The sequence below is a fragment of the Chrysoperla carnea genome, chromosome 1, assembly GCF_905475395.1.
Source record: "Chrysoperla carnea chromosome 1, inChrCarn1.1, whole genome shotgun sequence".
Taxonomy (NCBI): Eukaryota; Metazoa; Arthropoda; class Insecta; order Neuroptera; family Chrysopidae; genus Chrysoperla; species Chrysoperla carnea.
Genome location: NC_058337.1, coordinates 87,175,083 through 87,200,425, shown reverse-complemented (window position 1 = coordinate 87,200,425; position 25,343 = coordinate 87,175,083). Strand labels below are relative to the sequence as shown.

The 25,343-nt window shown below is 28.8% G+C and overlaps 2 protein-coding genes across 4 annotated transcripts; one reads left to right on the top strand and one right to left on the bottom strand.

Moving 5' to 3' along the window:
* Window positions 1–979: 979 nt before the first annotated feature.
* Window positions 980–25,210, bottom strand: LOC123290396 (casein kinase I-like). 3 transcript variants are annotated; one of them, XM_044870563.1, is made up of 5 exons: window positions 24,957–25,089; window positions 13,901–14,007; window positions 10,004–10,523; window positions 8,836–9,070; window positions 980–1,140 (listed from the first exon to the last, which is right to left on the bottom strand). In XM_044870563.1, the coding sequence occupies exons 1-5, from the start codon at window positions 25,074–25,076 to the stop codon at window positions 1,037–1,039; spliced, it is 1,086 nt and encodes a 361-aa protein (XP_044726498.1). In that variant the 5' UTR covers window positions 25,077–25,089; the 3' UTR covers window positions 980–1,036. The 3 variants fall into 3 exon arrangements, with proteins under 3 accessions (XP_044726498.1, XP_044726497.1, XP_044726496.1); XM_044870562.1 differs by having other exon boundaries at window positions 1,006–1,431; window positions 24,957–25,210; XM_044870561.1 differs by lacking the exon at window positions 980–1,140 and having other exon boundaries at window positions 8,541–9,070; window positions 24,957–25,210.
* On the top strand, window positions 4,598–5,228 carry LOC123290397. Its single transcript, XM_044870564.1, has 2 exons — window positions 4,598–4,618; window positions 4,718–5,228. The coding sequence occupies exon 2, from the start codon at window positions 4,727–4,729 to the stop codon at window positions 5,051–5,053; it is 327 nt and encodes a 108-aa protein (XP_044726499.1). The 5' UTR covers window positions 4,598–4,618; window positions 4,718–4,726; the 3' UTR covers window positions 5,054–5,228.
* Window positions 25,211–25,343: the final 133 nt, after the last annotated feature.

The window sequence follows — 25,343 nt, the reverse complement described above, 5'->3', positions numbered from 1 at the left end:
AACTAACTGTTAGATTATGATAAACAGTATTATTGTACAGGATCATTAATCCTTACCTTTTCATTACTAGTACAAAAAACTTTTGCACTGGCTTTATTTACTAAATTCACGATTAAAATAATTTACGCCAACGTCCTATGATTTCCAAATTTACAATTGTAAAACAGGATTTCACTAAATTAATTCCCGATATATTCAATACCAAGTCTTACGAATTTTAACTTAAGTTTCAATTGTAAATCAGACTTTAAACCATAAAAATCAAACAACGACCGTGATTACAAAATACTCCAATACGATCAACCTTTTATAAAAAAAAAAAAAAAAAAAAAAAAAAAAACAGACGTTCTCTCGGTAAATTTAATAACCCCATACATTGATAACAGAAAAAGTACAAACAGATACTTAATTTATAAATAGCCTTTGCGCGGAGTATCCTGTAACCATGCTCAATATTATACAATGAGCTAATATTTGACATAAGATTATCGAAAAATATAAAATTAACTACAAGTTTTTTATATTTTAATATTGAACCTGCTGATTTCTCTCCTAAAAGCACCAATGTAATACGAAGTTAAGAAAATTAGCAGTTTTATCTATGTATAATTGCTCAAATTTTAATAAATATGTTGTCATCTGAGCTTAGCATAATAAAGTAGGGTAAATTAATTTCGTTAATTATAAATTGATTCATTTTGATCAAATGGTAGTTGAATTCAAAACAACACAAATTCTGATTTATGACAAAAAATTACTTGTTAACAAAAAAACAACATTCATGTAATTATTCTTTTATTATTTTTTTAATGAGAAAGACAAAATATATTTACAGGACATAAAAAAAATGTTTGCTTTTTTTTTAAATAAAAATATCAACACACGAAACGGACGTTAAGAAAAATAATAAAATAAAACAAATTTGTATTACTTGCATTTGGATTGTTTTTTGTTTTTCTTAAAATGATTTTTCTTTAAATATATTTGAATAAAAAAATTTCTGTTCGATCAACCGAAATAAGATTTGTTTTTATGTTTATTTCGATTTTGATAAATGACTTGCTGAGATTTTGGAGATCTTCGAATTAGTGATTATAGGTTTATATGAAGTCTTGTTGTCCGCTGAATCGCGGTTTGTCACTACAAAACGAGGAAATATTTTTTATTTGATATATTCGACGTCTAAATAGACATTTGACTCAATATTTAGAAATATTACAAAGCAATGATATTGATTTATAATCTGCTTCTCCATCCAAAAAAATTGAATTAAGTATTAAAATCTGAATTCACAATGCTAAAATTCGTAAAAATCGATTCATTGGTTGTCACAAACACGATTCAAATTATTCAATTATGAGTAATTTTGTTTGAATCGATATTTAAACACCGTGAACACAGACCTTAAATTGGCTGTTTATTCATGTTATGCTGCGAAAGAGAGAAAAAGTTTATTTTTAATGATCAATTTTCCAAGTAAAAAACTTAAATGTAGAATTAAAATAAAGAAGAGGATTGTTTTTATTCATTAGATGGAGTAGCAAAAATAAGGTGACGGGTTATTTAATACTGTTTTAAATAAATATCTTTGTTCATTTTATTTATCAAAATATTTTGTTGAGCTTTATAATTCTAAATGTACACATTTTCATGTTAAATTTTTTCCTTTTTTCGAATAGTTAAAAATTTTCACAAAAAAAAAGTTTGTATTAAATAACATCGAAAATATAGGCGGTTTATATAAAAATTTATCTTTAATAATTATAGTTTATTCTTCTCACTACACCAGCATTAAAATATAAAAAATTGATGTGTCAAAAAACACTTATTATTTGTTTTTTGTTTTTTATTTTTAATAATATTATGTATTTTTTAATTAAATCACTGATTAAAAAACAATTTTAATTTGCTCTAATTTCTACATCCAATATTTTGGAAGAAAAACATTAGCCATTGTAGAAACACATTTTGAATATTCTTAGACTAGTTTTAAATGAAATAATAAATTTTTTAAGCCCTGCCCAAGAACTTACAGCTAAAGCTATATTCTAGGATATGGAGCGTCAAAGAATTTATGTACTCTAACTTTCTGTCGCGTGATAAATAAACTCTTGAGTCGATGTGGAGCATTTACTCTCATAAGACATATATATGACAGAACGGCCATTTTCGAGATAGGATGTAAAAATCTAGGGAAAAATGTGCACCCTAACAGTCTGGAAGCAACGGTAAGTCAAAGCATTCATTTTTTATAACCTTTTCCTGCCACAACCTAGTTTGCCGGTAGCTGCTTAACGGCACTCGAAAGTACCCCTATTTTAAAGCCAAATTTTTCCTTATATATTAAATTTTTTATCATTAAACTCTTAATGATACTTTCAAATGTATTCTTTAGTAACTAGATTTTATTATTTTATCGAAGTTGATAACAGTACAGTGATTTTAATGTCATAAACGCGATTGAAAGTGTATTGTTTCAACCGCGCCGAATTCGGGTATTGGGCCACAGCCTGCAAAAAAATTCGGTTCTTTAGAGTACCGCCAGGCAAGAAAGGGATAAACTAGGAAAAATAGTGACAGACAAAATTTTGTGGCGGTTTCGAAGGGTGTGGGGTTGAAGTAAACTAGTAAAAAAGTGGATACTAGCCGGATTAAATAAGTACGATTTTCTTGTTACAATATGTACTTTTATAGAAAAATATTAGCAGACTGGCAGTATGACGGTAATTTGTAATCTAGTGTGATAATTCTGAAAACTGCTGTAAAACAGTATTAAGTGAGTAAAAACTAAATAAGAATTTCAACCTCACAAACGTTAAGGCAGACATTTAAAAAACAATTCAATTATGTTTTAAAAAATAAAATACTAATCCTTCTTATTTAATTAAAGTGGTATTTTATTAATCAGAAGTTCATAAAATTCATTGAAAAAGGCTGAGAGCTTTACTAGACTCTTTTTATACTAGAAAACAATGTGAGTCTAAGTTTGTTGACGTAGCGTATTTATGAAATAATCTAGAAATTGAAGCAAATTAAAATTTAATTTCATACATCTAAAGAGTTCTTATTGATTATCTTTGATAATCATTATATAAATCACTGATTATTTGATTACTTATACATTTTTTAGTTTTAATTTACATAATTTGTTTTTAAAATATTTATACAATAAATTTTTTATGTGATTTTGTATTTTCAAAATGTGGAAAAATTAAATTAGTACTCACAACGTTCAAAATGGTTTTAAAAATGTAATCTGTTTTTCTTAATTTTTGTTTTTTAAAATTCAATCATAAAAATTTTTCATAAATAAATTTTCTTTACAAATTTTGTTTTTCAATATATAAATATTCTTTATTTTGTTAAACAACTGTAATTTGTTTCATGTAAAGATAATTATGAAGTATATAATTGATATAAGGGCATTATACATTTAATGCAAAGAAATATGTAACGCAAATTTTATTTGAACATCGAAAAAGTGAAAATTATAAAATTGAAGACTTTGGATTTTGATAGATTATATTTCAAAAGAGAGCATTTTTAAAACTTTAGATTTAACAAGTGTAGAAAATCCATAAAAGTTTGTACAATAGTTGAACTTATTGTAATTTTTCTGTACGTGAGTGACAACTACATTTTGATAATTATTTTCAATCATTTTATTTTACTTGATAGACAATTTTTTTTTTCTTTCGAATAAATTGTACTTTTGAAATTGCAACGAAAGAAAAGCGATTTTTAGCTTTTTAATACTTTTGGCTCATATTTGTTCGAATTTTATAGTTGAATGCTTAGTTACGAATTTCATCCCCTTTCATCGAAATTTAATTCTTTTCTTAAATTGAGCTAATTTTAATATCATTTCAAATTTTTACGTCAAAAATTTTCGAAAAAAAAATACTTTAATTGAATTTACAAACGAAGATTAGAAGATACCAAAGTTTATAACAACAACAAAAAAGCATGCGCTTTAACCGCATTTGTCAAACTATGAGTTGCCTAAAACAGTTTTCATTCTACAAATTTTATTGCGATTGTTTTTATTTTACATTTATCGAGTTAATAACGAAGTTCAAAGAAATTATGATATTTTTAACTTGCCCCAGCGTGACTTGTCTGAATAGGGAATATTCATGTAATTTAATTTTGGTTCAAATGTTTTTTTCATTAACTTTATTGGCTGGACATTTCAACTAAACCTTTATTTTAGTAATTAACCCCTTAACTACCGACACTGTTTCTCTAGGAAGCTACTAGTGGTACTTCAGTGTACCGACTATTTGAATTCTCTGTAAAACTTATTAACAATATTTATTTCTAGATATTTTGGTGGTACTTTAAAGTTTAATGTATTCTTATACGGATTATGATTCAAAAACTTGAAAAAACTTGCAATAACAGCATGTTTACACTAATTGAGACTCAGTTCTTGTCAAAGGTTATAATTGCGTATTTTAGTGTAAATTATCGAACAAAATTCAGGTATAATTTTGAATTTTTAATTAAATATGTGGATTTTTATTAATAATTAATGTGTTTTGAATGTGCCTGTATAAAATAGTTTTATTTTATTAAATTGTTCATCTTTAAATATCAAAAAATATAAACTGGACTCGTAAGTACCATTAAGTAAGTACAATGCTTTTGTAAGCATTGTTATGATATTATTTTGAAACAATAAAATAGTATTTGAAATAAATCGATTTTAGTACAGTAATTGAAAATGTGTTCGAGAAATAGAGCTATGACTGATGATGAGTTAATAAGAATACTTGAAGAAGATATTCCATTCGATTTATCTGAACAAACCGATGAAGAGGATGATTTTGAACAGGAGGAGGATAATAATACTGATCACTTTACGGATGTTTTTGAAAGAAATTTAGATAACATGTTTAATGAAGACGAAGAATTAGATATTGAAATGGGACCTGCGGTACCATCTACATTACAAGATATTACAAATATTTTACATGAATGCAGGACTTGGAAAAAAATTGAAGAAGATAAGAATATTGGTCCTTATTATTTGCCAGAAGGTATACGGTAACCATCATAATATTTTAGTATGTATTGAAATTCTGTTCTCTTGCAGGTGTAAATTTAGACGAAATTTCCGATTGTGAGACACCCACTGATTTTTTTATAAAGGTAATGGGTCCTGCAATAAAACACATAACTTTCCAATCGAATTTATATGCCACCCAAAAAAATAAAAACTTAAAACTTACCGAAGATGAACTTTTATCGTTCTTTGCATTGAATTTTTTTATGGGGTATCACCAATTACCTTCCATTAAAAATTATTGGTCAACCGATAAAGATTATGACGTTCCGTTTGTAAGGAATATTATGACACGGACGCGATTTGAAACGATACTTTCCAATATTCATATCAACGACAATACATTTATAACAAATAGTAATGATAAACTATACAAAGTAAGGCCTTTGATAGACATTTTGAACGAACAATTTAAGCATTATTACTATGGTTCAAGAGAGCTGGCTGTAGATGAAGCCATGATCCTTTTCAAAGGAAGATCCACGATTAAACAATATAATCCAATGAAACCTGTGAAAAGAGGTTATAAGTTATGGATCTTGGCGGATAAATGTGGATTCGTAAAGAAATTCGATGTATATCAAGGGAAAACCGGTCAAGTTGACAAAAAATTTGAAAATTACAATTTAGGTGAACGCGTTGTGTTAGAAATGACTGAAGAGCATTGGGGGAAACAAAAAATTATTTATTTCGATAATTTCTTCACATCGTTACGATTGTTGGAAAAATTGAAAGTTGAAGGAACTTTCGCCTGCGGCACTATACGACAAAATAGAAAAGGTATTCCTCCTACCATTAATGATAAGCACATGAAAAGAGGCGATTTCGATCACAAGACAAGTAACACAGGCATTACATTCTGTAAATGGATGGATAATCGACCAGTTCTCTTGGCCTCAAATTATAATGGTAGTAAAGAAACTACAGTAGAAAGAAGAGATAAAAAAGGGGAAAAACATCCAATAAAGTGTCCCGAAGTAATATGCGATTATGGAAAATTTATGGGTGGTGTCGATCGAGCCGATCATCTACGCAGTTTATATAATTTAGACAGAAGATCTAAGAAATGGTGGCACCGTTTACTTTTTGGAATGATAGAAATTTCTTTGATAAATGCATATATAATTTATTGCCAAGCTCGAACTAAAATGAGCGTGTTGGAGTTTCGTAGAGCTGTCACAAATGGACTAGCAGTAAAAGGTGCTACTTTACCTTCTACATCAAGATTGTCAAATTCACGCATCAGCTATGGTAATCGTCCGCAAAAGAGAAAATATAATTATTCGGTATCTCAAGACTTACGACTAAGTAATAGAGGTGCTCATTGGGCACGATTTGGGAATCAAAGAGGAAGGTGTGAACAGTGCCGCTGTTATGGAATACAATCAAGACCTTTTTCAAAGTGCTCAGCTTGTGGAATTTTTTTATGCTGTAACAAGGAAAAAAATTGTTTCCTTCATTACCACCAGGATTAATTTATTTATTGGTAATTATTTCGATTGTTAAAGATTATAATAAGAAAATATTAAATTATTTTTGAAATTTAAATAATTTGAGTTTTATTGTTGTATGAATCCCTTAGTGGTACCTTGAAGTACCCAAATTTTATCTCCGGTTTGGTAAATAATTTTTGAATTTTTTAAAGAAATCCGTATTCGTAAACTATTCGAGATATCAAAACATCAAGCAGCACCAAAAAATTTCCATTATTTCACATGCTGGGGTTTCAGAGGTAGTAAAAATCAGGACTGATAAGTACCACTAGTAGCTAAAGGGTTAATATATTTTTAATAACTTAAAATTAATTAATAAAAGTACAATTTCAGTGAGAGAAATTCAAATTTCTTAAACGGAAATTCAAATTTTAAAACGGACGCGACGTCATAGTATTGGCTTGTCAGATTTGTTGACATACTATATGGTATTAATTACTTATATTTTGTATGGTATTACATTGAGTTATATTATTCTACTTTTTATTAGAAAACTTATAATAACTTGCGTAAAATCTGTGTTGTAAATTCATTTTTTAAAGTGTAAATTATACATTGAACTGTCACCAATAGACAGATCACATATTAATACGTCATCAACAGAGAGCACCTAAAGGACTGCGTTTAAACATCTGAAAATTATTCTCTATTTGAAATTTTTTTTACACTTAATTACAGCCTTTTTAAACAGTATTTAATTTTTTACTATAATATAACGGTATAAACAACGAATTAAAAATATTAAAAAAAAAAAAATTCATGAATATTCCCTATTATGTATAAATCCTATACGCTATAATGTACTCCTAAAACTGATTAACTTCATCGAAGAACAAAAAATCAACTAAAATCGTTTTCAATTAAAATTGTATTGATTTTCTTATTAAATATTGAACTATTTCAAAGCAAATTAGTATGCACTAAGAACTTAAAAAATAATTGCTTATTCTTCTGAATAACAAACAATAATCAAAATATTTTTTAGAATTCTCCGAAGTAAAATGAAATAAAAAATATTAGACTACTTAAAAGCCAATCAAATTATTATTATTGTTTGTTATTCAGAAGAATACGCAATTATTTTTTTACTTTTTAGTGCATATTAATTTGTTTTGTAATGGTTTTTTTTTCTATTTAATGAACCTGAGATACACTAACTAATTTGTCATTAAAAAAAGAATAATCGAAATCGATTGGCGCGATATTGAATTATTCAAGACTTATATGGTTTTCTTATTTCTCCTTGTCGAATACGAAAAGGGTGTTGTTAGAACTGGATAAATTTGAAACGCGAGCAAATGGGGGGCACCATCTTTTAATAGAAAAAGAATTATCAAAATCAGTTCACCCATTCAAAAGTTCTGAGGTAACAAACATTAAAAAAATACAGTCGAATCGAGAACCGCCTCTTTTTAGTTTGATGTCGGTTAAAAAAAATCAAATTCCAAAATTACAGTTCCATATTTAAAGATTAAGAAAAAAAAATTGGTACATATAATTAATAATCTTTTACAATATATATATAAAGATAAGGATGATTAATTCATTTGTTTTCACTATATTTATAAGTTTCGGAGAATATTGTTCCCAGAATGTACCCAGGATTTTACAAATAACAGTTCATCATACAATATACATAATATAATAATTAACAGCATAAACAATTTTTTTTAAGTCTACACTGATGTATGTATATTTTTTTATTAATTTTATATATATATATATATATATTTATATATATATATAATGATCTACACACCTCACTACCTTAAAACTCCCTCCTCCCTTCATCCAGCTTGATCGTCCTCTTTCTCAACGCACAGAGAATAATATTTTAATTTGTTTTTATATAAAAATATCATGGAAACGATTAATTTATTTAATCATTTCATGAAGTGAAATTTTTTCTTTTCAATTGTTCACATATATTAATTTTTTTTCTATATTTTATCTTTTTAAGTAAGAACACAATTTTTATTTATTTATTTATTTATTATTATTATTATTATTATTGATAAAGACACGATGTATCGTGCGATTGACGACTGACTTGACTGCTGAATCGAGTACTGAGATCATTTTCATTTCTCATATTATATAATTATATAAACAGTGTTTGTCAGTGTTATTTTATATTAATTTTAATTACCCAAAACAAGAAAATTAAAAAAAATTAAAATTACAAAGTTATAATAATAATAATTTTTTGAAGAAAATCTTTGAATAGGAATTGAATAAATTACAATGGTGGATTACAGTTGGTTGCGGACGTACCTGCTTGTTGGGTCACACCTTGTGATGTCTGTGCTTGTGTGCCAGTTGTGATATTCGATGATAATGTAGCTGCTTTTTGTTTTAGTATCGTCCAATCGAATGTATAATCATATTGATGATTTAATGTACGGAATAGAATTCTAAATAATTGTCGTAAATACATATAATCTGGCGCTTCATCGAATCGTAAACCACGACAATAATTCAAGTACATTCCAAATTCGGCTGGGAAACCCTGTTATTTTTTGTTAAGAGAAAAAAAATTATACACTTGTGTTCCATTAGTAAAATCATTATTTCAATACTGATATGTATCATAATGAGTAGCTTACAACTGATATCCATAAAGGAACGTGGCTTAGTTTGGAGGCAATTATAAAAAGATTCTTTTTGATAAAATGGATGAAAGAGATTTTGCATGTACTTAGTTTGCAAAACATAATAACAAGTGTTGTATATGAATATGATATGAAGTATTTGAACTACAAACTATCGATATTGTTCGGTTTCGAGTAATGTTAATAACAAAAAAAGCATCGATATCCACCGCTGGATTTACAGGTAGACAGAGTTCTTATTTCAAAATATCAAATGTCAATATATAAATAATGAAATTATTTTTTGCCATCTTTATTACGAACAATATAAAGATGAAAGCTCAATAAGGGCATTTTAAACTATTTTTACAGTTTCCATTAGTAATCCCTTTTCCAAATTAAAGGAAATATTATAATTGAGAGAAAATTCGCTGACATTTTGATAAATTTTGTCGTTATTTATGTTCTGAAATTTTGGCTTTAATATTATCATAGAGACTGTCCTATGGTGGAGCTTCTCAATATGGAATTTATACAATTACATATTGAGAAGTGTTTAGAAAATAAAAACATCAATAGGCCTTTTCCTTTATTAATCTGAATGAGTGGGGTTAAAGCATTCTTATAGTGATCACAGAGATATATTTTTCTATGATTTAACAGAGCCTAAGTTTTTTTTTTAGCAGTCGAATCATTTGAAAAATTCAATTACTATTTTGATAGTAAACTATGTATTTCAAAGTAGTAATCTAATTGTTAAAAAACTCACCTTGATAAAATATCAAAACTAAACATGCACCTATTTTATTTTGAAAAGCAGTAAAAACAATTAATAAAAAAAATCAAGTTACCTTACACAATACTTCAACCGGTGTTGACATTTTTTTCTCACTAATTTTTTCATACTTTTGTTTTTTGGTGGCTGCTTTTAAACCTTGCCACGGCAAGCAGCCTCTATTAAAATACATCAATACATAACCAAGTGATTCCATATCATCACGACGGCTCTGTTCAATACCCAGATGTGCATTTATTGACGCATATCGTGCTGTGCCAGTTAAATTTTTATCCTCCCTATATCGGATATGCATTCGAGTACGTGAATCACGGAATTTTTTAGCTAAACCAAAATCAATTAGAAATATTTTGTTACAATGACGTCCAATGCCCATCAAAAAATTATCAGGTTTTATATCACGATGTATAAAGTTTTTACAGTGAACATATTCAATACGTGAAATTGTTTGATCAGCAAGCATTAAAACTGTTTTTGTTGTAAATCGACGTGCACAAAAGTTAAATAAATCTTCCAGTGAAGGTCCTAATAAATCCATAACTAATACATTATATTCTCGTTCTGTTCCAAAATATCTAAAAAGAAAAATCACCTTTAGTTTAAAATATATAGGTATGCAATAGCTAAGATGTTAAAAACATATAATTTCCAGCAAGTATGTAGGAACTTTTTCGGGTTTATTGAATAAACAAAGGAAAAGAATGTGGAGTAAACAAAGAAAAAAACTGATGATTTTTTTAGGCTATTATTTTATTGTAAGCACTTTAATCTAGGAAATAAGGTATTTGAATCGATTCATCGCCAGTAGATTTTTATGAGAGTAGGTGGAAAATGTTTGTCTGAGTGTACTCAACAAAATTCATACGAACTTATGCTTTCTCGATTTAAACCCATAAAGTGGGACAGAAATATCCTACCGAACCCCACATTTCTTTTATTTAACCAAAAACAAAATCGTATATTTTTTTAAATTTTGATAATTTTTACCAAACCTCAACGTTTGTGACAATATATATAGTGGAGAAACGTGAGTTTACTTTTCCGAAGGTTTTTGATGCGCTGAATCCAAATTTTTGAGAGGGAATTATTATCATTTAATGGCATAAATTGCACCAAAGAAAAAAAAATTCTTCCTAATGTGCATCACATCCAATATAGGTTAAAAGGAGTTATTTTGTATCGAATTTTTCGAAAATGATGATATCGAGCAATTTTCAGCTCAAAATGAAATTTTGTTGTTCAATACAATCAGGTACCTAATGGAAATTGTCGTGGGATGCATTGACTACATGAGAAACGTTATTAGCGAAAGATTATTTGTGCCCATAAAATATCTCTTTGAAGAAAAACAGATTCAATATCTCAGATAGAAAGAACAAAAGCATCAGGATATCTAATATCAACAAACAATTTTGATGCACAAAAGCGAGTAAATAAATAATAAATTTAAAATTTGAAATTTGAGTGATTTTCAAGGATGAAAAACAAAACGTTTTAATCTTTACAAATTTTCACATAAATAATGATAAACAAAATTACTTATTTAAAATAAAACAAAAATATTGATAATATCTCTGTCGTATTATTTAAATTAATCATTGATAACTTAATTTTATATCATTACCAAAAATAGTATATACTTCCAAGTGATTTAAAACAATACAATATTATTATTTACGTTTATTATATAAAATACTAGCTTGATACCCACCCACTTCACTGGGCTTAAAAGTAAAAACCACCGCTTTATGGCCTCCACTTCAATTGATCTTACTTACCTCCCCCCCCCCCCCCGGATGACCGTTAAAAAAAAGATTTTGCGCATAGTTTGGAAACAATTTTAAAATTTGTAGCACAGTTTTACCTCCATCAATAACTAAGACCTCACCAATAATATCAATTTTTTTTTCCATTAAATTGTTTATTTGATTAATTTTTTGACATCTAACTGGAATAGATCGATCCGAAATAAAAAGTTGCACATTTATTATTCGAAACTTTTTTTGATACAAAACATATTTTTTTTCAAAAACCTAAAAGACTTTTGCCACCAACTTTGGCGGCTATTTCCAATGTGATTCCCTACTTCAAAATGGTAAAAATAGTGCAATAGTGTATTGAATTCTACGGAAAATTTCCTACTTTTTGCATGTGTTGGTTTGCTGTATCTTTGCTTTGGCCCGAAAAATGTAGAATGACCAGTCTTATATTTCAATCACAAATATTGTATGTTGATGTTCTTTAGAGTGAACTGTAAATATTAAGTGTTAGTCACTCCTATTTACATTTTTACAAAAATGGAAATAGAAGTTAAAAATGTAGAGCACTTCAAACTGAAATCGTGCACGAATTTAGAAGTGATTGAACTTTCCCTTTGAAAAAGTTCCAAAAGAGCATGAAAACTTATAGAAAAACAAGTGAAAACCAACAATTGACTGAGTTATTTGTTGAAATACCATGTATAGACAGTGTTGATTACTCTGTCACATTACACATACATACATGTCACACATATATAACTGATATTCCCATATAATACATACTATACAATTTGCGCTCTCACGGGTAAACAGTGATGTTTACGAAAAAATGTTTTAAACAAAAGTTGTTTATTTTTTTATAAGGAAGATTTTTTACATTTAAACTTTTGTTCTATCTCTAACGGTTTACAAAACCCAATTGACCTATGTTGCTCATTTATGACCTCGACCTTACTTTTTAAATCCTAGCACGCTGAAAAAATTTTAGGTTGATATCTCTTTTCGTTTTTGAGTAATCGTGATGACAGACGACAGACAGACAACCGAAAATGGACTAATTAAGTGATTTTATGAACACCTATGTCAAAATTTTATTCATAGCATCAATATTTTTAAGCGTTACAAACTTGAGACTAAACTTAGTATACCTTGGTATATTTCATATACATGGTATGAAAATTAATTTCAATAAAAGTAAGCGTATACATCAAATAAATGCAATTTTACTAAAGGATAGTAAAAATATCCTCATCATATAATTGTTGGCTCTTTGATTATAATTTTCAACTACAGTGCTATAGTAGCTCAAGTATTCATGTATTCATTACCTTCAAAACTTGTTTATATTAAGAAATTGTTTAAATAAAATATAATTATTGAGTATAAATTAAATATTAGACAAACATTTTAAAGGATTTCTGTTATTATTAACATTATTATTAGAGATATTAGAAAATTTTTCGGAAGCGTGGTTTCGGCTGGAAATAATAAAAGAAAAAATGGATCGTAAATTTAGACCATTTCCAAAAGAAAGTTAATTTCGAATTTATCTTAACGTAATTGCTTCGAACTTTTCTATCTTAGTTTATTAATCATAAATATTTGAGTATATAAGAAGGTTTGTTTCATGAGTCCATGAGTCATTGCCATTCATGAAATAAGGTGTGCACAAACTGGTGGGAGGGAGGGGGGTTTCATTTATTTTGACTAAATGCAACTGTGGTGGGAGGGGATTTAAAGAAACGTGATATTCGCAGTTCATTGTCAAATATATCACAGATTTTTTTAGTTTGTTGGTTTGTTTGTTGGCGACTGAGATAATGTAACGCAGCGGGGTACGGGAAAGGGGTTGATTCAAAAACGAAATTTTGTATGACATATTTTATGAATGGAATGAAGAAATTGTTTCTCTAACATAAGTTCTAAGCAAGTGAAAATTAAAAAGTAACTTGAGAATCAAAATTTGATCGAAAACTACCAATTACTAAATTTACGATTTTTCCAATTCTTGTACGCATCATACAAAATATTTTCTGAACGAAACAGAATACAATAAATAATGAATAACATATTTGAATAAAAAGTCAATAACATTTATAACCAGTAGAATGAATGTCACGGAAGGAATCGTTTTTATATTAAAATGAAATGCGTGAAAATATGAAATGAATATTTCAAATAAATGTATTTACCTAATATGGGGTATCCCCACACCTCCATGAAGAATTTTATACAATTTGCTTTCGTATAATAGTTGAGGATGTCGTGCTTGCAACGGCTCCACTTTAACTGCCACTTCCTAAAAAAAGAATTTAATTCAAAATTTTAATAATTCGATAAAAATTATTCTATATTTATTTTACTACATAAATTTTTCAGTTATTTTTAAAATTTATGTAAGAATTGTATTAAATAAAAATAAGATAGATAACCTGTTGAAAAATCATTCTCTGTTTTCATCTTTCCCTGATATCTTTTTAATGATACATTTTGGGCTAGTCAAAATCACATTGAATAGCTCGACAATCATTGTCGTTATAAAGTGAAAGCATGTACACATGTTAGTCGTTATTTCTGACTTATTTTATTGATCACTATAACCGATATGTGATTGTAAGTTCAAAATATAAGGATAAAAATAAATTTTTTAAGATTCAAAGGTTAAAACGTTACATCTGGGTAATTTTTTTGTTACTTTTTATTTGTGCAAATGGAAATTCGAATGTACGTTTGCCATTGAAGTGTATGTACAGTCTAACCCTCATATATTAAATGGTATAATGTGTTAAGATAAAAAAAGTTATTAAAAATATAATGTATAAGAGAACTTTGACTTGTATAAAGTAAAAAAAAAATTTGAAATAAATGTAAAAATTAGTTTCATAATAAAACAAGTGAAAACAAACAATTGACTGAGTTAATTGTTGAAATACCATGCATAAATAGTGTTGATTACTCTATCACATTGCACATACATATACAATTTATATAATGCATACTACACAATTTACGCCTAATTTGCGCCCTCACGGGTAAACAGTGAACTCGACCTCACTTTTTACATCCTGCGTACGCTGTAAAAATTTCAGTTTGATATCTTTTTTCGTTTTTGAGTTATCGTGCCCACAGACGGACGAACAAGCGGAAATGGACTAATTAGGTGATTTTATGAACACCTATACCAAAATTTTGTTCATAGCATCAATATTTTTAAGCGTTACAAACTTGGGACTAAACTTAGTATACCTTGCATATTACATATATGCATGGTATAAAAATAAGTATTGCAACACTATCTATTATCAGATATTTTGTGGCACTACACATACTTAAAAAAATGTGTTTTTTTTCGTTGGTCGCTATAGCTGATATGTCGATGTTGTTAAAGCTGATACATACATGTATATGTGTTTATACTGGGTGGGCCAATTTAATCTATATACCTAAATAACTTGTCTTGTACTTAATCAATCAAAAAGTAACTTAAACAAAAGTTACAAAGTTTGATGTTCTGACATTAAATTGGACCTAGTTTTCCGGTTTTTTTAATAGCTTTAGATCCTAAAGGGTAAGGGATAGAATAACACTTTAAATTAGAAAGTTGAGCCTCATAAAAAAAAAAAAAAAAAAAAACAAACAATTTTTGGGCCGTTTTGAAAATAGAGGGTGCAGAAGATGGAGTGCTCAGGGTCAATATTTATAAATATAAGGTATTAAATAATTATTAATTATTTAAATATAAGGTATTAAATATTAATCCCAGTCTATTTTGCGGTTTTTTTCCTTAATTGTTCATTAAATACTACTTAAATAATTATTTAATACCTTATAGTTATAAATAGTGACCCAGCACTGAAGTACGTTAAGCTTAGCTCGCCATCTTCTGCCCCTTCTATTTCAAAAAAGTTTTTTGAAAGTTTCAAAACAAAATTTGTAGAAAATTTTATCTTCTACAACTTTTATAATTAATGTTAATACGATTGAAGGCAAAATAAACGAGATATTCACAAAAAACTGATTTTCGTGACCTTTGACTTTGAATATCAAAGAACGCGAACGCGTGATCAATTGTGACAACATTTGTACTATTAAAATAAAGGTTTGACAAAAATTCAACTTATTCCGTTAGATTCCGAGGTGAAATTCTAAGATGATTGGATTATAAATTTTATAGTGTTTGGAGATTATATCACATCGGACATTAAAACACAACAGTATATAAGATTTTTATATTAAGAGATTTGTATAATTTAATGTTTATTAAACAAAATAGCTAACAAAATGTATGTCACTAAATTTTATGCTCGACTTACTCGTTTCTATTTAATACAAGGACGTAGCTGGAGATTGACTCCCGTAAAGAACGCTGTGGGTTGAAAGGCGTATTAAAATAATTTTTTCACAGTTTGATAAAATAAAATGTTCATTACTTTATATTTCGAAGGAGTAATAATCTGTTTTCAAAATTTGTCATATTAAATTAACCAGAAACGGGTCCAGAATAAAAACATTAAGGAGATCGTAAATCGAAATATTTCTTACTGTCGAATGTAAGATGTCTAAATAAAAATTAAGTCTAAATAAAAATATGTACAATAAAAGGAACGAGGTGCACTTATCATTTGGGATCATGGGTTCTGCTTTTCTTTTTAAGAATTTGGAAAGGACCCCGCAATATTAGATAGGAAAATGGCTTTCTGTGAAATTTTTTCTAATCCAATAGTTTTCGAGCTTTTTAACGAGTAATTTTCGAGCTACGGTTGAGCTTTGCCAATTTTTCTCACAAAAACTAAAGGTTTTTAAAAAATTTTACAAGATGCCTTTCTATTTGAATTAAACCAGAATGTCAAACTGTTTATCAAAAAAATCGAAAACTGTTCACGATACTCATCGTGCAAATCGTCCATTTTACGCTCGTATCATTCAAATTTGTATAAATTTTATCAATAATTTCACGTAATGGACCTGTTAATTGGTCTTCAAGATCAATTCATAGCATCAGTTGATTTTTAAATGACCTTACAAGTTCAGATCAAATTTACGGTTTCTATGTCATTTCCCCATCCACAGAATTGACCGAGATATGCCAATTTTTTTGCTCATTCAATCAAATGAAAAATGATCCATCTTTTAAACCATTAGAAGTAGAACAAAAGTTATTAGATAAATAAGTTATTCCTTGTAGAAAAATTAACAACTCTTGAGGGGACAAAATGTGTCCATTTTCTCCAAAACTATAAAAGATAGGGAGTTGAAAATTTGCACGTAGCTTCAACTAGTGGTCTTGTAAAACATTCTCGAAGAAAGAAAAAAATTATAGAAAATTCATCTTCTATTTGAATTTTTTTTAAATTAATTAATAGTTTCTGTGTGTTTCCTCCCTGCTCATACACCCTGGGACGGAATAGGACGCCTAAATTTTGGTAGAACTCGGCAGATATTCATTTCTAGGGACAAGATTAAGTTAATTAATAAAGTCTCATTATAGTACATATTTTGTGCCAAAATATACTATTTTTCCTGTACTATTATAAAATGCATATTATTTATGCAAATTGCATATTTTTAGTTTCTTATAAATAAATTTAGGTGACGATTTCCTAACGGTCTAACGAATCGAATGCCGAAAACCACATTCAAAACCGACTTACTGTCCAAATTTTTCGAACTTTGACCGTTTTTAGTGTTTCGTTTCTGAGACTAATTTTTGAATTTTTATATTTTAAAACTAGCGAATGGTTTTTAATGAAACTGTACAGCAATATAGCTCATACTTCAGAATAACACATGAGCTATAATTTATAAAGATATATTAATAAATTTAAAAATTAATATAATTTAAAATTACCATAAATTACAGATTTCTGTAAAAATAGTCAAAATAAAATATTTCACGACCATCTTTTCTGATATACTCAATGAATAATTACGACAATTATACATTTAAAAAAATAGAAAACCATACATATATTTTACATGTGTAAAACAATCCTTACCATTATTTCGAGTGTTATAGAAAAGGGATAAGCGAGAGCAATCTTTTTCAATCTTTACTTTTAAACCCAGCGAAGCGGGTGGGTATCACTCTAGTGTTAGAATATTTTATAAACAAATTCCATATTTCTGGTGTTTGACCCAAATTCATGATTTGAATTGGCTAAAACATGTGGGCTCTCTCATACAATATTGATCGATGTGATGCGATGTTACGTTTATAAACAATAAACATCATAATGTTTGCTTTCATGAAAACCTTGTCAAATAGGTAAACGTTCTTAAGATATTAATGGAGACAATACATGAAGGTATCACGTGGTATCTTCATGCGTTCATTAACTCAATCAACAATAACAAATTTTCTCACTTTTGTTTGTTTATCAAAATAGTAAACAAATAATAAACATTTATATATTCTACATATATTAATTAGGTCTAAGGTTAAAACTAACATTTAACAATCATTTCAAAACAGTTGAAAATTTGCAAGGCTGTTGTAAAGGTAATACTTTACGATAATTTTCATACTCGGCGTTACAAGGACTTTTCTTTCATGAAAGTCTGAAAAATTCATTAATACCAGTTTATTTTGCGGTTTTTTTCCATAATTATTCATTGAATTCTACTTAAATAATAATTGAATATCTTATATTTATAAATATTGACCCAGCACTGAAGTATGTTAAGCTGAGCGCACCATCTTCTGCGCCCTCTATTTCAAAAACGGTTCAGCATACAAACAAAACATTGTTATTTTTGGAGTCGGTGTCAGCCAAGGAAATAACTCTGACAGAACAGTTTGCTACATTAGCTTGGCTGACACCGACTCCAAAAATAACAATAATTTTAACTGCATTATATTATCGTTATTTTTTACTTTTTAGTGCATATTAATTTGGTTTGGACAAGTTTTTTTTTTTAAGTCGGTTCTTCTTTTTGTTAAAAGCTTTTTTTATTTTGTGAATTTTAGTGAATCTGAAGTAACTAATTTGTCACTAAAATAGAATAATCGAAATCGGTTGGCGAGGTTTTCTCATGGATGCCGTTGTCAGAATTAGATCAAAATGAAATGGGATCCCACGGAGGAAGCACCAGCTTTCAAATAGATAAAGAATCATCAAAATCGGTTCACCCAGTCGAAAGTTCTGAGGTTACAAAAAAAAAAAACAGTCGAATTGAGAACCTCTTTTTTTTTGGTTTGAAGTCGGTTAAAAATGTCATCAAAATCGGAACTATTACAATTAAGAAATTAATAAATCTGGTTCATTTTCTTTGTTCATTGTTTAAAAGTTACAAGCAAATAAAATAAAAATACTGCCACTTTTTACAGCTTTAAAATGAAAACAGTGAAAATTAAAAAAGTTTTAAACAGATGAAATTTCCTAAAAATTCTTAATTACCGGAACACTAGCTTTGTATAATTTTTAGAAAAAACTGATCAATTGTTTAAGCAATTATTTAAAACAAGTGAAAACAAACAATTGACTGAGTTAATTGTTGAAATACCATGTATAGAAAGTGTTGATTAAAAAATCGTTTGTTTTTTGACGCCACATAAATAAAAAAAGATATCCACTTTTAAATAGCTACACACACACACATATTAATGCATACTATAAAATTTGCACCTAATAAGCGTGCTCGTAGGCAAACAGTGATGTTTACAAAAAAATGTTTTAAACAAAAGTTGTTCATTTTTTTATAAAGAACATTTTTTTTAATTTAAACTTTTGTTCTATCTCTAACGGTTTACAAGATGGGTCTTACGGACCCATAGGTCAAGACCCAATTGACTTATGTTGCTCATTGCGAACTCGACCTCACTTTTTACGACACTGCGTACGCTATAAAAATTTCATCTTGATATCTCTTTTCGTTTTTGAGTTATCGCGTTGACAGGCAGACGGACAGACAACCGGAAATGGACTAATTAGGTGATTCTATGAACACCTATACCAAAATTTTGTTCATAGCATCAATATTTTTAAGCGTTACAAACTTAGGACTAAACTTAATATACTATGTATATTTCATAATATATACATGGTATTAAAAAAACGCGGTCAGGATGAATCATGGCTCAAATAATAAACATTTTTTATTTTATTCATACACATAAAATATGAATTATTTTAGCTTTCACTTATTGTTCCAAATGACACCGTTAAAAAAATTTTAGTTAAAAAAAATCTGCGAAGTTCATTTTTTTAGACAATCTATCTCCTGATTTTGTTGTCGTTAAAAATTCTTCCTGAATTTTTGTAATGAAACTAGGCGTCGATTTTTTTAAATTAATAAAATAATGTTATGTTAATGCCCAACAAAAAAAAAATTATTAAAGAGAAAGAAAGTTTGAGTATGTTACAGTGCAATCTCGAAATAACAAATCGGAAAGGATTAACAATACTCCAGTAAACGAGGCTTTTAAGCCCTGTTTTTTAGATTTCAAAATGGATTTTTTTAAGTTTTTCATTAAACTGTTAATATCTCGAAAATTGACAAATCACATCAGCCTTTTTTTACGTTAAATGACCTTAAAAAACATAGGATGACTTTTACTTGGTTCAAAAAAATGACATTTAACTGTTTCTACTGGGGGGGGGGGGTATACAAAAATTGGACCAATGGGGTTTCTGGCCACACCCGTAACATTAATCTATAAGATTTTCTGATCAAGAATCTATTGACAAAATGGGATCCTCATATTTTGCACACTGAACTCCGTCCAGCCTCCGCTCTATCTGCTAAGCGCGATTTTAGAGGGTCATGACAACTTAAGTCTTACGTTGGTATGAAATAGATTTGTGTAATAACCGTGACCTACAACTAATTTAAGGCCATGAATTTGAGCTCCTCCAAAACTCCGTTCTAGACCTGCGACTAGCTTTTGCAGGTTCCTTACGGCTTTCGGACTTTGTTAAATAATTTTTTTTAAACAAAACAAAAATTTGTCTTTTGTCATTGATTTAATTTATATTATGATTATATTTCAGTACGAAATCAGACTCATCATTAATCATAATATGAAGAACTAGCAGTTATCCGCCCGCTTCGCAATTTCAACTTTTTTAAATTTCAACAAAAACTAACCGCATTATAGCTTCACTTATCATCCTCCCTGCCATTTCACTCACAATATAAATAATGCCAACTTTATAGACTAATTCACCACATGCAATCCTTCAACCAACATGCCCCCGCTTAGTCCACCCTTAATCACCAAATTTACTTCTATCTCTCAGAAAATTAAATGGTCTTCAGCGACAGAGCTCGGTTAGAATGTTTAATTATAATGGTTTAATAATATCTACGTATTGTAAAAAAATTTGGTTTTATCGTTATATCTCCGGCCAAGAATATACTAGCATTATAAATTATAGCTCATGTTATATTTTGATGTTTAAGGTATGATTCTGTAAAGTCTTATCATAATCAGTTCAATAGTTTTTGCGTGAAATCGTAACAAACATCCATACATCCTCACAAACTTTTACGATTATAATAGTAACAGGATACCCAAAATATCGTTAACCTTCAAATCATGATTTTATGAATTATTGAAATTTTAATATTGTTTAAAACCTTCATTGTGAAATGAAAAAATTGTGTAGGTCATATTACTGATAAGAATAAGATGTTAAAAATTAAATTTGTATAAACACGTTGAATGATTTATTTTCAATTCGAATTAAGAATTTTATGGCAAAAGTTTGGTTATGTTACTCAGTCCCGGGACCGTACTTCACAGTGCGACGTCGATATAATAAATCAGAAGGGAACAATACTCCATTAAACGAGGCTTAAACCTCTAAATTCTTTCCTATAGCTCCGATTGACCTAAAAATTTGGGATTAAGCTATGTACACTTTCTAGATCAAAAGTTATATACCGGTGCTTCTGCCGGGGGGGGGGGGGGGTAACCATCCCTTCTAAGAGGTGGAAAAATGTTGGTTGAAAATGGCAACGAAAATCGAGAGGGTGATAAAATCTTAAAAAAGTGTCATTCAAGTATATTTCAAAAAGTCAATACTTTCTGAGTAATGGGCGATTGAAATTCGGAGTATTGAACGTCAAATTACTGAAAAATTTGACGTTTTTTGAACAAAGTATATCATACGCTTTTTAAAGTACTATAAAAAAGTTTCTAATTGAAAATAAATTTTCTCGTACTTTTTCGAATTAAGAATTTTATGACAAAACGATTTGTACCTACAAGACATTCACAGTAGATTTGAATAATTTCCCCAAACTAATTTGAATCCCAACTAAGAGTTATATGAATTTGTGCCGGTTATAAATGAAGCCAAACTTGCTGGAGTCGAAATTTTGGAACTTTTTCAGCTATAGGATAATAAATTGGAAACGGGTGACTTCTAACAGGTAATTATATTTGAAAGAAATTAAAGGTCACGAAATTCTGCGTCGAATAGTAACCTTTAAAATGGGCTTCGTATTTTTGGCAGTCGCACAGGCGGCAAAATCACCAATTTAGGTGGATAAAAGTTAATTTAAGAGTTTGAAATTTCTGAATTCCTGACCTTTTTATTATTAGTTAGTAAAACGCTTAATACTAATATTTCCTCCATACCGTCTTTACAAATAAATAGTAAAGGAATTTTAATTCCTGTTGCAAAAAATGAGTAATAACCGGTAGTGAGATTATCTTATTCGATAGCCATTTATTTCAAGGTGTGTGTAGCGCAAAGTATTTTTTCCTTTATTTAACAACTAGCATGATATCGGCTCGCTTCACTGGACTTAAAAGTAAAAATCGCCGTATAACCTCCACCTCTCTTGATCTCACCTATCCCCCTTCCATAACACTCGAATGGGTGTTTTACACAGCTAAAATATATGCACAGTTTTGAATTTTTTTAAGTGTAAAATAGTCATAATTCATCGAGTATTTCAGAAAAAATGGCCATGAATTGTTTTACATTCACTATTTTAAATTTTTACAGAAATCTTTAATTTATGGTTCAAAATGATGATCATAGATGAAGCAGTAAAATGTCGTACAGTTTCATTCAAGTCCATTCGCTGGTTTTTGTATGAAAGCATAACAAACAAACAAACATTCTTACTTTCACATTTATAATATATAGGGATGGATATTGCTGAGACAAGTATTATAAGAATAATTTTTGTAAGGCTAACACTTTGTTTACAAAGATAATACGGTATTTCTGATATTACCTTCAGGTTGGGATCTTGAGATCTCTCAAATGTTATTTCAAAACGCAAAGGAATTCGTACTTATTTACTTTCTTATACCGTACCTATAAAAATTTTAGTCTATTTGATTTCACAAGTAAAATTTACAAAAGTTAAAAAACCGAAAAATACGATTTTTTTTATTGTAATTCTCTCGAAACTACACCGCTTTTCTTGGAACATAGCTAAAAAACATTTTACCAAATTACCTTTCAAACTTGAAAAAAAATCGTTTAACTCGCTTAGAAGCTACTGTGCCGCAGGCAGGCAGGCAGACACACATAGCGGTCGAACTTATATCACCCCTTTTTGCGCCGAGAGTTAAAAATATACAAGACTTTGGTTCGACCAAAGTCTTGTATATTTGGAGTAAAAACTGGACACTCACGGTAGAAGATCAAGAGAAGATAAGAAGGTTCGAAAATAATCAGAAGAATCCATGGAGCGGTACAAATCAATGAGACAGAATGGCTATCCGGAACAACAGCGAGATATTAGAAATCCTGGACGGTAAAGATATTGTTAAGTTCATCAAATCCCAAAGACTCCGTTGGTTTGGGCACGTCCAGAGAATGGAAGACGCCAGGATGTTGAAGAAGATACTTAACGCCAAGATCTATGCTACCAGGAAGAGAGGAAAACCAAGGCTCAGATGGATGGACCAGGTGCTGGATGATTTGAGGACAATGCGAGTCACTGGATGGGGAACCAAGACCCAGGACCGCAACGTCTTGAGGCGCATTGTGGAGGAGGCCAAGGCCCACGTCGGGCTGTAGCGCCTATTGTTGTTGTTGTTGAAGCTACTGTGTCGCAGGCAGGCAGGCAGACAGACACACATAGCGGTCGAAATTATAACACACCTTTTTTGCGCCGAGAGTTAAAGATAATTTAAAATTAATTTGAAAAACTATTTCATTATTTAATTAGCTTATGTCACAAAAACGTTGTAAACTTGACCGACTTGTATGTCACAAAAAATAATAATTATTATCGAAAAATTAACTAATTTTATTGAACATAACAAAACGATTATGCAATCAAAATACGATAGAAAAGCAATATTTGTTCATTTAAACTGGTTGATTTACGATAAAAATACGAAATTAATGGTATTAATTTCTTAAAATTTCGTCATTGATTTTAATATGACTTCACACAAGCAATCCGATTAAAGGTAGAATTACCAACAAATAAAATCATGTGTTCGGTATTTAATTATGATAAAACGTGCTATTAACTTTTATCAATAATCTCCGTCATTTTCTATGAATTCATTAAAAAATTTATTTTTATTATCAATTATTTTATAAACAATATTGAATCATGCTCTCAAAAATCGTTATGTCCCCCCAAATACCAAGAACAAATCAGCATCGTCATTTCTGAATGCACGAATAATGTTAAAATAATTGCATTAGGAAATTTAATACAAATTCGTAAAAAAAAAACTGAAGGTGGGCATACAAAGATGTGACATTTATAACCAACATTGTGCAATATGGTAATTATTTTCACAAATTGAAAGTTTCTACATATTCAAGAATTACCCGGAAAAATTTTTTTTATGAATTACAAAAAAATTTAAAATTTATTAATTTAGGTGACTTAAAAAAGTTGTATAGAAATTTATATGCACTTAAATCATTTCAAGACACCATTTTGAAAATAAAAAAAATACAAAAACATAATTTCTGCAATAAACATGGCAATTTTAATTAAGATACCGTTAAATTTTTATTACAAATAGGAAACAATAATAAAATTGTTTCGTAACTTAAGTTAATAAAAAGGATTTAAGTAAACTTATTATTAATAAATATTGACGACGGTTATTATGGCTGCCAATTTCAAGTTTATAAAACACAATAAATTTTACTTAAAAAGTTCATGAATTTCGAAAGCAATTTTTAACAAACATATTTTACATAACTAAATGTTTGAGTGCACATTCAAACAAAGATTTTAATAAACCAATTAATATAATTGTGTTTTTTGTCTTGAAAATAACAGTAAATATTTAGTATAAAAAAAAATTACCTCTCCATTGCTGATATTAATACCAAGATATATGTCACCAAACGAACCACTACCGATTTTTCGAATTAAACGATATTTATGACTTATTAGAAAATCCTTGATACCTAATATAGGAGCCATATTGATTGTAAATTTATATTATTTTAATGTTTTAAAATGTTTGATTTTTTTTCAAATCGTTTTGACCACAATACTTGTGCACTATCACTTGTTCTCACACAACATACAAGGCAGCATATGCCTCCAATGGCAGTATGACGTCACTGCTTTGTGATTCTATTTTATGAGTAGAAACACTAGCGATGTGTGTTTCAACCACGTTAACTAAAACATATTTTTGTGCTACGTCGATTATGAAAAAATCTGCATATTTTTTTTTTTTAATTT